The sequence below is a fragment of the Colletotrichum jinshuiense genome, chromosome 1 (assembly GCF_051148585.1).
Source record: "Colletotrichum jinshuiense chromosome 1, complete sequence".
In the NCBI taxonomy this organism is placed as follows: domain Eukaryota; kingdom Fungi; phylum Ascomycota; class Sordariomycetes; order Glomerellales; family Glomerellaceae; genus Colletotrichum; species Colletotrichum jinshuiense.
Genome location: NC_139302.1, coordinates 2266500 through 2282767, shown reverse-complemented (window position 1 = coordinate 2282767; position 16268 = coordinate 2266500). Strand labels below are relative to the sequence as shown.

Sequence of the window (16268 nt, the reverse complement as noted above, 5' to 3'; positions counted from 1 at the left end):
TTTTATTTATTTGTAGCAGCCATATTTGCCCTGCAGAGGATACTCCATAACTTGGGCTTCGTGATTGACTGGCTGACCTCAACATCGCCAAACTTTTGTCTAAGCCTTTCCCAACCCGCTATGATGAACAAAGTACGAACTACATGTACTGACACGTTTATTCTTTACTCCGAAAGCTCAATTGTCTTTATAAGGTCGCCGCCGATCCTGGCAATCTCCAACAGCACAGCTGGCTTGTTCACCTCGACGACATCACTGTCCTCGTCACCGCCCTCGACCCGCCGGAAGTTGTACGGCAAGCCCACGCGGAAGTTTTGCTGGCGCAACTTCGGCTGCCAGATGGCGCCGATGACGGCATCTTCGGGCGCGCCGTGAAAGAAGATTAGCGTGTCCTCGTACGCCGCCTCAAGCTCCCGTAATAGGACAGTCGCCGGGTGTCTGCTCAAGGGCAAGGGCACCTTTCCAGTGCGCTCGTCGAGGTTCTTGAAAAGGGAGTGGCGCGTACCGGCCTCGGCGGCGGCGTCGCGAGTGACACGCTTCACAGCGGAAGTAGACAGGTGAATCACCACGTCATAGTCGCCGAGCGAAGGCTGGAATAGCTGCGCTGCGTCGAGTGCGATGCCCTGTTCCTTGATCAACTTGCTGGCGGCCTTGGCGAGGCGTGTCATGCGGGTTGCAAGGAGCTTGGAGGGGCCGTGACGGGTGTAGGCCAGTCCCAGGTGGTCGTGCGGCGTGGCGACAAAGAGGACGGTGTGGTTCATGTTAGGGTCGCGGGCGCGCCAGGCCTCGAGGTGGTGCTGGACGACGGCGCGGTCGTCGGCGGACATGTCGTCAGAGAAATCGACAACGAGGGGCTCATCGCGCCAGTCCCAGCGGGAGAGGAAGAGGAGAGTACGGAGGAAGCCTGACATGGTGCTTGAGGGGACCTTCCAGGGATGCGGGTTGAGGAAGACGTGGAGGACAAGGAGCTCAATAAGTTCTTCGGTGACATGACCGGCGAGCTTGTGGGCGTTGAACCAGTGCTTGACGGTACGGATCGTTGTGGAAAGTGTTGCAAAGCGGGTGCAGTAGGTTGTAATTGTCAGCGTGTGAAGCGGCAGGTGTTGATATCTCCAATTCAGGTTGAAGAGGGCCTCCTCGGCCTCCACTCTGGTTGGGGGGTCGAGCGTCCTGTTCTTGGCTTGACGGTCCAGCAGCGTCTCCTCCAGCTCTGCGTAAATTCGCAGACGAAACGCGGCGCCGGTTTCGTAAATGATATCCAAATATGCCAGGTTGTCAATGTCGCGTGCATTGTTGTCGCGACCCAGGCTCGTTGTGATGTTATCATTGACGGCCTTTAACCTCCGGTCGATGTCGAGAAGGAACTCAATCTTCGTTTCTTGGATCGCGACAAGGTTCTCTGGCCACTTGCTGGAAGCCTCGAAATACAGGTTCACATCCATGGGTGGAGGGCTGGCTTTCTGGGAGACGGTAAACGGTGGCTTGAGCGAGGAAGATCGAAGTTCTGGAGCGATGGGGGAAATCTGTCTAATCGACAGCGGCATATCTTCCAGGCCACGGATGTCTTGCTCCAGAGTGCCAAAAGCCTTTCTTGCTGCCTCGAAGGCTTCCTTATCAAGGACAGAGATGTCCAGAGATGAGGGAAGTTCGGCATCGTGGAACCGGAGGTCGCCTGCGCCGAGGCTGAGGTGACGCTGAAGAATGTACCGAACGATCTCTTCACAGATGCCTGCGGCCGTCTTGTTCGTCCACTGCACACACTCGAGGATGTTGCCGTCCTGGAATCGTCGCAGCTCGGCCTTGTCACCCCAGAACTTGCGGAACTTGGCTGCCTCTTTCTCCAACTCGGCCGAAGGGCCGTACTCCATCAGTCGGCCCATGTTCGCGGGGTCAAAAATGATACCAACCTGGATGTTGGACAGGTTTCTGGGCTGGGTACCAGTGACGGACCAGGGCGCCGGGTCTTGGCTTTGGAGGTGAATGAGTTGCGATCTCTCTTTCAGAGCCTTCTTGAGAACCGTGTTCGCCTTGAAGCTAAGATCCCAGACAGCTCCCCGTCGGTCCGGGTTGTTGCTCTTCGAGTTGCTATCAACATTTTGTATCTCGAAAATGGCATCGAATAGCTGCAGAGGCATATCGGCTTTCGTGATGAAAGTCGGCTCAAATTGGTTGGCCAGGGGGTCGTTGAGCACTTCCATAGTCGTGCAGGCGTGGAAGTGAAGTAGGTTTGCGGACCAAGGGCTCATCTTGTACAAGATATTGACTTCGCGGTCGGGATCGAACATGACTGGGCCGTTCTCCCGAATGGCCTCAGTTCCCTGCTTGTAAGTGCCGAATACGAAGGGCTTTTTTGAGAACTCGGTAGATGCGAGGAATTGAACAGTGGCCTTGAACAGTTCTGTGCTGCTCAAGGCCGAAGATAGTGCCGGCTGGCCGTTTCTTCCACCTGTTTGCAAGAGGAGTGCCGTCATGATTGCCCACTCAAAGTGGCCAAATCCACCCTTGGAAAGGGAACTACCAAGACCTCGTTGCTGGATCCAAATCCTTCCAAGTACACAGGCATCTGCGAATGCCGCACACTCTGTTTTGGCTCGAGTGAGAACACGAAGATAGGTAACAAAGGTGTCTTCGGCCTTCAGAGTGGAGTTGTAGAATGGTGTCGAGGTACTCGAGTCTTTGGCGTTCTCGAGCTGTCCGTTTCGGTTGCTGTTAGCAGCGGGGTGCAGTTTCATCTTGGGGAAAACGCCCTCAGGCGCACAAGGAATAACTCGAATAACATATCCCGTATATTGCTGTTTCGATTGACTGTCGGCATGCTTCTTGTCGTCGCTGATGCCGTCCGAGGCCTCGGATGCTGATACGGCCCTTATGGAAAGAACGGGCAAGAGCGCGTTTCCGTTCAGGTATTCGAACTCCAAGTCGGCAGAGGTCCCCAGCTCCTTGCGCAGGTTGGCCGCAATGTTCGCAACGTAGTACGCTCTCCGATAGAAGTAGCGCATGTTTTGGTGATCCTTCTCTTGAAATAGCGAGGCGGGCATTTGAACAATCATGTCTACGCCCTTGTTGGCCTGAGCCTTCACCATGGTCTTCGATACATAACTGCCGACGACGTTATAAGCCGTAGGCTTTTCGTACGACAGCTTGTACGGTGCATCGTCGGCAGGCTTCGGTTCTGGGTAGGGAATCTTTATGCGATGCGTCTTTTGGAACTTGCGCGTGGCTTCAGTGATCTAGAAAGCGGGTTAATAAAGACGGATCCGGAGAAGAAGGTCGGGCCAACGGACAGGAACAGGGCCGTGAGACTCAATGCCGTCAATCAAGTTCTTGATTCTATGCAACAGGCTGTCGGCACCGTCCAGCGCTTTCGCATAGTCGACCTTGACCTCCTTCAGAAGTTCGTCAGTCTGCAAGACGAAAGGGCTTGCCGTGGCAATGTTGGCAGTAATCCTCGAATCACCCTGGTGGGAGACTTTACGTCGCTTGGGGCTCTGTTCCATTTCGAAGGTTTGAGGTTGGCCCAGGTGAGGATTGTATAAGTGGGCTGTTCAACTCGTGGCCAACAAACGCATGGTCCAAAATCGCAGCAATACGACAACCTCAGGACCAGTCTACACCAAAACCGCGATGCTGGGAAATTTTTTGAAGCGTGGGGCAGCCGATAAGAGGTGGGAGAAAATTTATCCCTGACCGACCGTCCGATAAGACATTGGACTGGCAACGGTCCCACTTTAACTTTCAGATGCCCCAGACACAGCGCCAGCTTCCTCGAATCGCCCGCTCATAGGACATCTTGCGGATACTGCACATGGCCAAGGACTTGGATAAATGATTAAAGAGGCCCTGTTATTCCCCGGCGAAGAAACAAAAGACAAGGCCAATTGGACCGTTGACCACGCATAATGTTCTCTCTTACTCTGGCGCCGAGGGTGCTACACCGAGGAGGAATGGCAGACTAGCGGAACGCACCGGGGGCTCTCCACAACATGCATCGGATGGCAACCAGCCACTTGAGAGCCGGAGCACGTACCGAGAACTGACAGAGAGAGGCAGGGGACAACAGAGCTCCAAACTCGCTAGAGTACGCCCCGGTGCTATGTCGCCGGTATCGCAATGACCTTCCGCTGACTGGGCGCATTTCTGTACTGTACCTCTTGTTGTCGAGGCCAAAAGATCAAGGTTCTGTGCGGAACAGAGATACCTTACTTTCCGCTTCGGCAGAGTCTTCGGCAAGTCTTCGGCAAACGGCGCCGCTTCCCGAACCGTTCCCCGTAAATAATCACAACCCGCGTTTAGTTATGAGTGAGACTGTAGGCCATGTAGAAGGACTTTTCCCCGCCAGTATCAGTTGTCAACAGGTCAAGGGCTCTATCGGACACCATGCACATCTCTCAACGAGCGGCCGGACTCGTGCGCATGCTGCTGCCGCTCTGTAGCGGGATTGCCTTTGCGGGGTTTGGTTGGGGAAACCCTTCAGGGGCAGGCTAGAGTTGGGCTTTCCCCAGTTTGAACTGTGGCGTCACCCCCAGAGCCCAGGCGCCAAAACGTTTAGCCCCGCCACTTTCCGAGTCGCGGAACCTGAGGGGGGGTAACCGCTGAGAGGGACAACAAGACAGGGATGCCGAGAGCTTCTGAGATCCCCCAGCAGCCCCCAGGTCCAAGCTTTGTCTTCCTCTTGCCGAGCTCAATCCCGAAGGGGCGGAGCAACACCCCCCTTCAAAGGAATCCGTGGCGGCAACTCACGGCCTTGGAAGCTAAGGGTAACATAGATGCAATAAATTGGCCAGGGCCCCCTCGGAACTGATCTTTCTTCCTCTTCCCATTGTTCTCCGGCTTCCTGCTGTTTCTGTCGATCCTTCTTCGTCGTTATCCTCCTGTAGTACAACCGGCCCCTCCATTCCGGTGCCCATTCCCGTCCACAATGCCTTCAGCAGCTCTTTGTGCACGCTCATTGAGAGCCTATGCTCGTCATGGCTCTAACGTATGTTCAATTGAACTGACTGGCTTACAAGCCAGAAGCTGGGGCTCGACTAACCTTTCCGGTATGAGTAGCACACTGCCATCCTCGCCCGCGCATTCTCAGCGACGACGCGGAGACCAGAGATCAACAAGGTCTATCCCTCAGCTACCGAGGCTCTCAAGGACATGAAGCCGAACTCCACACTCCTCTGCGGCGGCTTCGGTCTTTGCGGTGTTCCCGATACCCTGATTGACGAGGTCCTGAAGAAGCCCGAGATCACCGGCATCACTGCCGTGTCCAACAACGCCGGTACCGACGCATCCGGATTAGGCAAGCTGCTGAAGACGAAGCAGATCAGCAAGATGGTTGCCAGCTACATCGGCGAGAACAAGACCTTCGAGAAGATGTACCTGACGGGCGAGGTCGAGCTCGAGCTTACCCCCCAGGGCACCCTGGCCGAGCGTTGCGCCGCTGGCGGCAAAGGCATTCCGGCCTTTTACACCCCTGCTGCTTTCGGTACCGTCGTTCAGACCGGCGAGCTGCCGCTGAAGAACAAGGCCGACGGCTCTCCCGACCAGTTTTCTTACCCCAAGGACGTCAAGGTCTTCAACGGCAAGTCGTACCTCCTCGAGCACAGCATCGCCGGTGACTACGCTTTCGTCAAGGCGTACAAGGCCGACAAGCTCGGAAACTGCCAGTTCCGCCTGGCCGCCAACAACTTTAACGGTGCCATGGGCCGTAACGCCAAGATGACTATTGTTGAGGCCGAGCACATTGTCGAGCCTGGCGAAATTAGCCCCGAGTCTGTCCATCTCCCCGGCATCTACGTCAAGCGTGTCATCCAGAGCACGACCGAGAAGCACATTGAGAAGTTCACTTTTGCCAAGGACGAGAACGACGCCGACGCCAAGAAGGCCCTCGGCACCGGTGACACGGCGGCCAAGCGCGAGCGCATTGTCCGTCGTGCCGCCAAGGAGTTCAAGAACGGCATGTACGCCAACCTCGGTATCGGTATGCCGATGCTCGCTCCCGGATTTGTTGGCCCCGAGGTTGAGGTCCAGTTGCAGTCCGAGAACGGCATCCTTGGCTTGGGCCCATACCCGAAGAAGGGCGAGGAGGACGCCGACCTCATTAACGCCGGCAAGGAGACGGTTACCCTCAGACCCGGTGCTTCCGTCTTCGGCAGCGAGGAGAGCTTTGGCATGATTCGCAGCGGTCGCATCAACCTCACTATCCTCGGCGCCATGCAGGTCAGCGCCAACGGCGACCTTGCCAACTGGATGCTGCCGGGCAAGGTCAAGGGCTTCGGTGGAGCCATGGACCTTGTCAGCAACCCCAGCGCGACCAAGGTTGTTGTGACCATGGAGCACACAGACAAGAAGGGCAATGCCAAGATTGTTAAGCAGTGCGCTTTCCCTCTTACTGGCAGAACCTGCGTGTCAAGAATCATCACGGAATTGGTAAGTATTTCTATATCTTGACCAAGTCATATGGAAGACTAATATATGTGACAGGGTGTCTTCGATGTTGACTTCGCCAACGGCCTGACTCTTATTGAGATTGCCGACGGTGTGACGGTAGAGGAGATCAAGAGCAAGACTGAGGCGCCGTTCACTGTGGCGGAGGACCTGAAGCCTATGTTGTAAGGAAAGCTGTACAATGTCTTTTAAGTTGAGCAAGTGGAAGAGGTATATACCCGCTACGGAGGGTAAGCCATTGTCATCATTTAGAATACGGCGTCAAGCTTAGGGACCAAAATGATAGCCTTTTTTTTTTCTTTTCCCTGAAAGTGAAGCAAAATTCTTGCCAATCCCGATACGCCTAAAGCACTCGATGGCGCCATCGTCTTGTCCCATGGTCGGTGAACGTCCGGCGAGAAATTCGTGAAGTACAGCTCTTGACGGAGAGTGCTGTCCAAGCCTAGAGGGCGTCGTCTACTGTGTTGGGTGGCCGAATCTGCGCTACGCCGCATGCAAAATGCCACTTTTGGTGTATCCAATTTGCCTAAATTTCATCACTTAAAATCACCCTCCACCTTTACACTGTGCGGACATGATATTGTTGACATTACTTACTCCCGCATTTGTCTATAGAACCCAATTGATGTTCCGACGATGCACTTCACCCTCCAACCAACAGCGAGCATCTGATTAGCCACGGCCCTTAATAACCCATGAAGGACTGCAAGATGTCATCAAGCCTCCGGCGCTTTTTTCGGTTTGGATTTAACCCCGTCTCGACATTTCCGAGTTGCACTGTAGGCTTCATCAACTCCGTAGTTTCCCGCGCATGTTCCTGTCTGTTGTTGGCCGAGGAGGTCCGGAAGAAGGTATATCTTGATGTGGCGAACAGCCCTCTACGAACATAAGACACGGCGGGGGTAATACCCGGCCTCGCAGAGCCGCAATGGCCTAGTTGAAGGCAAGCAAGGGGCTTGGACGGAAGGACCAGCTGATCCGAGACTACCTTATGCTCTGTCGCCAGGCCGGCTCTTTTCATATCCTCGTCTTTTGTGAGTTGGCCGATGAAGGAATACAGCCAGAACGCCCAGGTTTCGAAAGGGAAGCCCTTGCACGTCTGGGCTTCGTAGCCCGGTACGTCGACATACATGGATAGATTCTTTTTCGCCGCATCACTCAGGTGGTCGAGGAAATATGGCGTGTCTTGGGTGGAGACGAATTGGATGGGCTGGTTGCTGCTCTGGCAGAAGTTCATCAGCCCTTCGTCAATGTTTCGGGCCAAACCCTGAAGCTGTCTCGGTTTGCTCTCCTCAACGGAGTCAAATAGCATCAGGTACCACAGCAGCGAGTCTTGGGGACCGTGTAAAGGTTCTGCCATCTCCCAGCCCTCGCTAAGTGCAGCATCTACACCTTCCCTCCAGTCACTCCTCGATGCGTTGACGTCGTACAGAACCAATGAAGGAAATTTGGAAATATATTGAAGTGAATGTTTGGTGACAGACTCGTCACCCCATAGCCGGAGGATTCTTAGCAGGGGAAACGGGTCGTCCATCTCCGACCAACTCCTGACGAGACGGTCGTCGACCTTGGGGAAGATCGTCCGTAACTCATCCGCCGGCTGAATAATTTCGAGGATCGCCAGGTTCTTCAGGCGAGTCAGGGCCAGCAGCTCGTTTTCGCCAAAAGAACAGAACCCAGTAATGTTGAGATGTGCGACAAAGTCAAAGGCGGGGGATTCGAGTGGTTTGAGGTAGTGACGGAGGTTTTCACTCGGCTGACAAATATGTTGACGGTACCGGTAGAGGCCCAACGACTTCTCGTCGTCCTCGGCCAGAAGAAATTTAGAAAAGACCTTCCACGCTTGAAAACACACGCCTCTAGGAGCATATGTTAGGTCACGAACTCCTAAACGAGTCTGAGACGTAACGAACCTGTTTTCTAGCAGCCGCCATATCCGCCACAGGTACCGCCTGGGTAGATCCTCGCGGGCGAGGTGCTGTTCCGTTACATCACCAATATTTTCGGCCACCAGATGCATGGCCATGTCGGCCAACGATCTTGGTCCCTTTCTGCCTTGCCCGCCGCGGCCGCTGCGCGGTGGCCGACCGGTCCGCCTCGACCAGTCCCGGCCGTTTTGGTAAGCATCTGGCGGGCGTGGCGCGACGACTTCTTTGTAGATTTGTCCCGTCGATTCGTCAAACATGGCGAGGGCGTATATGCCAGGGATTCAACAGGAGGATATCTGTAGACACCTGTGCAAACGCACCTCAAGTTGTGTGAAGTCGACTTGCTCACGGTAAAGGGTAAGATGACGGGATGAGAGTCGGACTCAACAAAAGGCCGACTCGCACTGTACGGACGTACTGTGCGAACAATAGCCGCACTGGTAAACAGAAATTGCATCAAGTGGTGGACAGGGCGAGGTTCACTCGCGAGACATCGTCCTCCTGGATCGAGTTTCAACGCGCAATCGCGTCAACAGGCCACAGTGCTCACGTCAAGTGCCTGGACATACAGGCTGTTCTTTCATCAATGCGAGTGTACGTGAAACCATCAACAAAGGGTTGCGAGGAGAGTATGTATCGCCGCTGTAATTTCTCTGATCACCGACACAGCAAAAGCTGCCAACAGGTCAGAGGGTAAGTGGGCGAAAAGTGCGTCAGTCTCTCCTCCTATTTCCCCTCCGAGCGCATTCATTGATAACGTGAAAGCCAGAGTGAATAAGGAGGATTATATGTTTTATGATTAGGTAAAGAGGAAAAGAGAAAGGAAAAGCGTAGCTGGCGAAAATCTCAGCCTTGATATTGATTTCTGTATGGTGGGTCCGGCTCTTCTGTTTGGCCGGCGCCGAGCTCGCTGATGGATGCCGGGTCCCGTCCAAACAGTCTTGGCATCTGCTGCCTCCTCGATTGACAACAAGAAACCATTGTGGACCCAAATTTAGTAGTTCGGTTGAACTTGGCCCTTCTGACTACATAGGTTTCCCTGCATCAAGGATTCAGAGAGGATACTGGACACCAATCACATATGTGTTGTTGGGTTGGAGTACTCCCACATAGTGTATTCGGTTGGCAGCGATCCGGGCAGCGAGACAAAATCTGCAGAAAGGGTTTACTTCTTTGCTGGCATGTATCTGTGTTTTCCAGAGTGTCTTTTCTAATGCCATGCCACTATTATTTAGAAATAATAATAACAATAACTGCGACAGGCATTTATTTCAATAGGGATCAAATGGCTCTGGGCATCTTCGCGTTGTTCTGGAAAGCTCGAGTTCTGGGTCAATTTTGCTTCGGGATCGCCTGCTGTTTGGGTAGGAACTGTCACGCAACCTGATGGTTCGAGTGACGAGCATGTATACGGCTGCGAGGATTGGATTGGCCTGACCCAAACTGCAGAGTGAATATTAGCCCACTGACCTCGGACCACCATAATTTGGCTCAAGTTTTCTCGTCTTCCCTGTTCGGATCAGGACCCTATCTTCATCACCTCGCTTGCTTCATCCCAGAGCCCCATGTGGCTGAGAGCACAGGTACTGGTATGGCACCGGTGCGGCGTTTCGAAAATCAGCGACTGCCCGTTTCAGCGCGGGGCAAAAAAAAACTGTGGCGGTGAATTGAGGCCAAACAGGGTCACTAAGGACGTGTCAGCACCGACCAATAGAGACAAAGGCGTTTGTGTTTGCGGGACTCTGCAGCCGTCGTGCGCTTCGCCTTAGCCCAAGGAATTGTGGTATCGTGCCTTGCGCGCTACATCCCACGGATGCTGTTAATGATGAATGCCCCTCCTCTGATCTGCCGTGCCTTGGCCTGTGACTCCTCTCCTCCAAATGTGTTCGTTAGTGTCTGCCTGATGAGACTATAATTGATGTGCAAATCACTGCCCCGGTACACTGACCCTGTGATTCCCTATTTGCAGTGACTGTCACTTGGTTCTTCCCCCCATCTCCGTTATCAATTCTTACTTCTTGTACTACAGCCGGGATAGCATTTTTAAGTGCTGCCACCGCCACAGCACATATTTTACCCCGCCATCCAACTCTTGCGCCAACGGACCTTTGCAAACATCCCACCTCAACCCCGCAATCTCTCGTTCTCTACCCAGCAACCCAGCCCAAAAAAAAAACTCAATCACAGTCAAGATGGCTGGCGGACAACCAGGATCCAACTCTCGCGGCCGCGGTGGCAAGTTCAGGAAGTTCACTCGAGGAGGTTTGTGGCGCTCGTGCTCGCGCGACAGCAGCTCACTTGTGCTAACAATTTTATCCTGAAAAGGTGGCAAGCACTTCTCTCGCGACCTCAAGCCCCTCGACGCCGATGGCAACGAAATCAGCATGTGGGGCGCCGGTGCGAAGAAGAAGGATGATGAAAGCTCCGAAGAAGACTCTGAGGAGGATTCCGAGGAGGAGTCCGACTCTGACGATGATGGCAAGCCCCAGGCCGAAATGACCCGCGCCGAGCGAAAGGCTGCCGCGAAGGCCCGCAAGGACGCCGCCATAGCCAAGAGGAAGGGCCAGGCCGTTGAGGTCGGCGACCTGCCTCCGTCCGAGTCTGAGGAGGAGAGTGACGACGACGATGATATGCCCGCCAACCCCAACCACTCCAAGGCGGCCCGCAATCAGACCAAGGCGCCCGTCGTGGCCCCCGAGGTCGATGAGGCTGCCGAGGGCGTCAAGAAGTTGACTGTTGCCAACAACCGAAAGGAGCGAGAGAGCATGGAGGCCGCCCTGGCTAAGGAGAGATACCGCAAGCTGCACGAGGCTGGCAAGACGGATGAGGCCAAGGCTGACTTGGCCCGGCTGAGACTCATTCGCGAGCAGAGAGCAGCCGATGCTGCCCGGAGAGACGTACGTTGCAGCCCTGAACATGACTCTTTGTTTTTGGGCCTTGACTAACTTCTGCTGTAGGCTGAGAGGGAAGAGCGTGAGGCCCAAGAGGCAGCGAAGAGGAGGGAAATCGAGGCAAAGGAGGCCAAGAAGAGGGAGGCCGCCTTGGGCCCCGTTAAGAAGGGCAAGAAGTCTACCAAATAAGCTGGGCCGCGCCAGTATTGGGCTGTCGGTGCCCCTTGGTTACCTGGATGCAATTTTTATATCACCTTCCATCGTTCTTCCCGGTCCGCATCCGTTCGCAGCATAGCGTGCGTCGGGCATTCATATATGAACCACCGTGTGAAAAAAAATATATGCCCATGCCCGTACTTTTCCGGTCCCTCCTACAACTACAGTCTGCCCTCCCAGGCGCCTTGAGAATTTCCATGTTCATAATAAGCCGCCAACCTCATAAAAAACAAGACCTGGATCACATGTTCGCCATCCCTTCCGTACCAACACTTTCGTGCCATACCTTATCGAAGTCAACACCTTCCTCTTGGAACAGGTCTCGAATCTTCTTGGCCGTTTCAACCTGCTTCTCTGGTCCAAATCCACCAGGCTGCGACGACTCGAATTGTACAATTTCAATCCAACGGAAGAAGAGGTTCTCCTTGTCAATGGCAGCGAGTGCGTCCCTGAACTGAAAAACCTGCCTCCGTCTGTCGTCCTCTTTCGCATTCTCCCCCCCTTCCTCAAGAGTCATCCAGCCGTAGTCTTCGTGGTGCACCAAAACCAAGCGTTGGAAGGCATCTAACGCGACTTCCTTCCTATCCACCATGGTGTGAGCATCAATCATCGCCTGCCAGTCGAGATCCCACTGTCCGGTCATGGTGAGGTAGCCGGTCTTCTCTTGCAGGAGGAGTGGCGAAGTAGCTTGTCGGATAACCTGCTGCAGCGCCTCGTTCCTCTCTTTGTCTTTGAAGATGTTGCCTAGTTGCTGGTCCCACTCCCGGCTGCGCCGGACATAAATCTCCTTGTCCCGGAAGCCGACATTCCATCGCCATCTGACTGGGTTTCCGTAAGACTGGCCGAAGACGAACTCAACCGGCCACGGCCAAACGAAGATGAAGAGCATGAGATCCAGAGTGAGAGAAAAGCCTCGCTTTGCAATCTCCCAAGTCAGCTGCCCCCAGGTCGAGTCGGGTACCGAGAAAGTGGTCTCGTTAGGGTAGCCCATGGCGGACTGAACGAATTTGAAATAGTAGGGGAGAATGTAGTACATGCGCAGAACAAAAAGCGCGGCGACGACTAAGTTCATTCCAACTGGCACGAGGAAGATCTTCTTTTTGAAGTCTTTGGGCTTGGGGTCGACGTGGCCGATGTAGACGTGCTTTGGCGAGAGCGTTTCGATGAAGGGTAGGAGTACCTGTGCTGGTTTTTTGAAGGGTGCCGGTGGCGTGCCCGGTGCCGTTTTGGGCACCGATTTGGTCTTCACAGCCTTCACTTTTGGTGCCATTGTGACCGTCTCGACACTAATATGGCAGGGCGTGCTGTGAGTTTGAAGGTGCTTAACCAGGGTATCTGAGCTTCAAGCTGGTTCGAATTTACTCAGGGGCCAAGGGATTGCATATTCAACTAGACCCCTGTGCAATATGGAGCTGGCAGCGGGTGGGTCTCAGAACAGACCAATCATTTCGCACGTATTCTCGGGAGCAATTGACTGAACATGCCGACCTCGAGTTGAGAGCTCGAGAAATTTCTGGGGCGAGCAGCGGCAGCTCACAGCTTGACTTTGTTCTTCAGTTTCGCAGCCTTCAAGTTGCACTCAACAATAGACCATGCTTAAATGTAGAATATGGAGCGTAAGTGGCCCTACTTCCCGAGCAATAATCCACGAGAAACTTATATGTTTCTAGGAGCGAAGCAGTGCTTACGTCTGCGCCTTCTGTCGCCACCCCGCCCTATCGCGACAACGTGAGCTTGGTCGACGTAACTACTCAAGCGCATCGAATACCTCGAATGGCGACAATCGGTCGGGAGAATGGGGAAACAAAGATGGTGTGAATGCGCAGGGAGCTTCGGCCATCCCTCGACGACCTCTTGGCCCTGTTGGCAGCTCCGGATGGGGCAAGCCGACTTTTGGAGCAGTTGCACCACCAGGAGCTTCGAGCGGCCAGGCTGCGTCTAAAGGAAATAATCAACAAGCAAGGTCTAACCAAGGCGACGATATACTTGATGGGCTTCTTCCCCACGAACGCGCTGCGCGACAGTTGTTGACGGCCCAGAAACCGGCACAGGCCAACCCCGTTCGGAACGTTCGCAGTTCTGCGCAGCGTACTCCCACTCAGAGTACGACAAAGCAACCAATAAAAAGGAACCTAGGTGGTCTTGGTGGTGGTTTAAGTGGTATCGAGAATCATCGAAATTCCTCGAACAAATCACAGGGCTTAAAAGCCCGATCACAAGCCGGCCTCGAAAGCAAGCCTCTGCGCTTGACACCAGGTCAGCCTGGCAAAGACTGGAGACACCGACGTGAGGCGGATAGGGTCCCGACAGGCACACCGATACCGCATCATCGCAATGCTGTAAGAGAGGAGCTTGGCGCATTGTCGCTGCCGAAAGACTCGCGAGAACAGCGGAACAATGTTGTCAAGTCAGATGATAAATGGCAGTCGGGCGGATGGGGGAAACTTGCTAAGAAAAACATCAACGGTCTTTCTCAAGATATGACTACCAGCAATACCCCCTCGGGCCCAGAAAAGTCCAAGGAAGAATTTTTCACCAAATTCCAGCAACACATAGGGAGCAAGTACAGCAACGATGACAACAAGTCCCAAACTACCCGCCCATCAAGTGCAGTTAACAAAGATAGCTTCTTGCGGAGGGAGGAAGTCATTGAAGAGGAGTCACAAAAACCTGAGCGTCGAACGAGAGAGTTTGACGATTCTTACGAGATTAGTCGCGACCCAAGAAGACGCGATAAAGCCAGCAGCAAGCGTGGAGAGCCATTTGGATCTCCCCGCGGGACAAAGAAGTCTGCAGCACAACAAAAGTGGGAGAATGATAACGAAGAATGGGATGACAAGGGTGCGAGTAAGGTCGCTCAACGTCGTCGAAAGAAGATCGAGGCAAAAGCACGGAGGATTGCTGTGGCTAAAGCTGCTCCCCAAACCATCTTCTTGCCCGAGTTTATCAGCATTTCAAACTTGGGCACGGCGCTAAAGATGAAGCCTCAGGGATTTCTCAGGGCATTAGGGGATATGGGCTTTGAGGATATCACCGAGGACAGCATCATGACTGGAGAAACAGCTGCTCTAGTTGCGATGGAGTTTGGCTTTGAGCCCACGGTTGACACTGGTGGTGTCAGGGACCTAAAGCCTCGACCTCCTCCAGAGGATGTGTCGGTACTGCCGCAGCGGCCTCCAGTTGTCACCATCATGGGTCATGTCGACCACGGCAAGACCACCCTGCTTGATTATCTGAGGAAGTCCTCGGTGGCGGCCCAGGAGCATGGTGGCATCACCCAACACATCGGCGCTTTCATGGTGAAGATGTCCTCGGGAAAGCTGATCACATTTCTCGATACGCCTGGTCACGCGGCGTTTTTGACAATGCGACAACGTGGTGCCAATGTCACGGACATTGTGGTGTTGGTTGTTGCTGCCGACGATAGTGTCAAACCGCAGACTCTAGAGGCTCTCAAGCACGCCAGGGCTGCGAAGGTGCCAATGATTGTGGCTATCAACAAAATCGACAAGGAGGATGCCAAACCCGACCAAGTCAAGGCAGATCTTGCTCGTCACGGCGTCGAAATTGAAGACTTTGGCGGCGACGTTCAAGTTGTTTGTGTGAGTGGCAAAACAGGCTTAGGCATGGATGAGCTCGAGGAGAACATTGTGACCCTGGCAGAAATCCAGGACATGCGTGCTGAGGAAGACGGTATGGCCGAAGCTTGGGTGCTTGAAGCTAGCGTGAAGCCGTACGGCAAGTCTGCCAACGTCCTCGTCAAACGCGGTACGCTGCGCCCCGGAGATTTCATCGTTGCCGGCACCACCTGGGCCAGAGTTCGACTATTGCGAAACGAGGCAGGACAGGAGCTAGATGAGGCGACGCCTGGCACGCCTGTTGAGGTCCTTGGTTGGAGAGAGGTGTTGCCTGCCGCCGGAGACGCAATACTCCAAGCTCCCGACGAAGATAAGGCCAGAATAGCCGTCAACTATCGCGAGGAGATGCGGGAGCGAGAAGCATCTTCAAAGCAGTTAGCCGAGCAGGAGCAACGCGAACGTGATGCCAAAGTAGCGGCAGAGGCCGCAGCAGAGGCAGAGGCTGCCGGAACCGAGGAAGCTGAAGGCTCGGTTACCAAGATTGTCAACTTCATGGTCAGGGGTGACGTTGTGGGATCTGTTGAAGCCGTGTGTGCAACAATCAACGAGATTGGCAACAACGAGGTGAAGCCCCGTATTCTACGGTCCTTAGCTGGCCAGGTCAACGAGTCGGATGTCGAGCATGCTGCGGCCTCCAACAGCGTGATTGCCAATTTCAACAGCGTTGTCCCCGGCCACATCAAGCATTTGGCCGAGGAGAAGGGTGTCAGGATCCTGGATCACGCCGTCATCTACCATTTGGCGGACGATGTCAAGCAGGTGATGTCGGAAAATCTTGCCGACAAGGTAACGTCCAAGGTTGTTGGCGAGGCGGAGATTCTTCAGATCTTCCCAATCAACATCAAGGGACGTGTGTACAAGAACATTGCTGGATGCAAGGTCAGGAACGGTTTGGTCAGTCGATCGACCAGCGTGCGCATCTTGAGGCGAGGTGAAAATATCTTCGATGGTGAGTATTTCCCTGGAACACCAGCCTACAGTTTTTCGGTACTCTAACACCATTCCCAGGCAAGATTGACACCCTCAAGCACGGAAAGAAGGATGTGACCGAGATTAGGAAGGGGACTGAGTGCGGTATCGCCTTTGACGGCTTTACGGATTTCAAGGTCGGCGATCAGATCCAGACCTACGAGGAGGTGAGAGAGAAGAGGAGCTTGTAA

At 54.1% G+C, this 16268-nt stretch overlaps 4 protein-coding genes across 4 annotated transcripts; 2 read left to right on the top strand and 2 right to left on the bottom strand.

The window, feature by feature from the left end:
* Positions 1-164: 164 nt before the first annotated feature.
* EsH8_I_000609 (rRNA-processing protein UTP22) lies at positions 165-3497 on the bottom strand (the record flags this gene model as incomplete). The annotated part of the gene is made up of 2 exons (XM_083268022.1): positions 165-3230; positions 3285-3497. 2 exons carry the CDS (start codon positions 3495-3497, stop codon positions 165-167), a joined length of 3279 nt encoding a protein of 1092 aa, XP_083118460.1.
* Positions 3498-4918: 1421 nt separating this feature from the next.
* Positions 4919-6603, top strand: EsH8_I_000608 (3-oxoacid CoA-transferase; the record flags this gene model as incomplete). The annotated part of the gene is made up of 3 exons (XM_083268021.1): positions 4919-4978; positions 5050-6417; positions 6472-6603. The coding sequence occupies 3 exons, from the start codon at positions 4919-4921 to the stop codon at positions 6601-6603; spliced, it is 1560 nt and encodes a 519-aa protein (XP_083118459.1).
* A 517-nt stretch (positions 6604-7120) lies between these two features.
* EsH8_I_000607 (uncharacterized protein) lies at positions 7121-8620 on the bottom strand (the record flags this gene model as incomplete). The annotated part of the gene is made up of 2 exons (XM_083268020.1): positions 7121-8294; positions 8349-8620. 2 exons carry the CDS (start codon positions 8618-8620, stop codon positions 7121-7123), a joined length of 1446 nt encoding a protein of 481 aa, XP_083118458.1.
* A 1935-nt stretch (positions 8621-10555) lies between these two features.
* EsH8_I_000606 (translation initiation factor 2) lies at positions 10556-16268 on the top strand (the record flags this gene model as incomplete). The annotated part of the gene is made up of 4 exons (XM_083268019.1): positions 10556-10625; positions 10689-11260; positions 14221-16057; positions 16117-16268. 4 exons carry the CDS (start codon positions 10556-10558, stop codon positions 16266-16268), a joined length of 2631 nt encoding a protein of 876 aa, XP_083118457.1.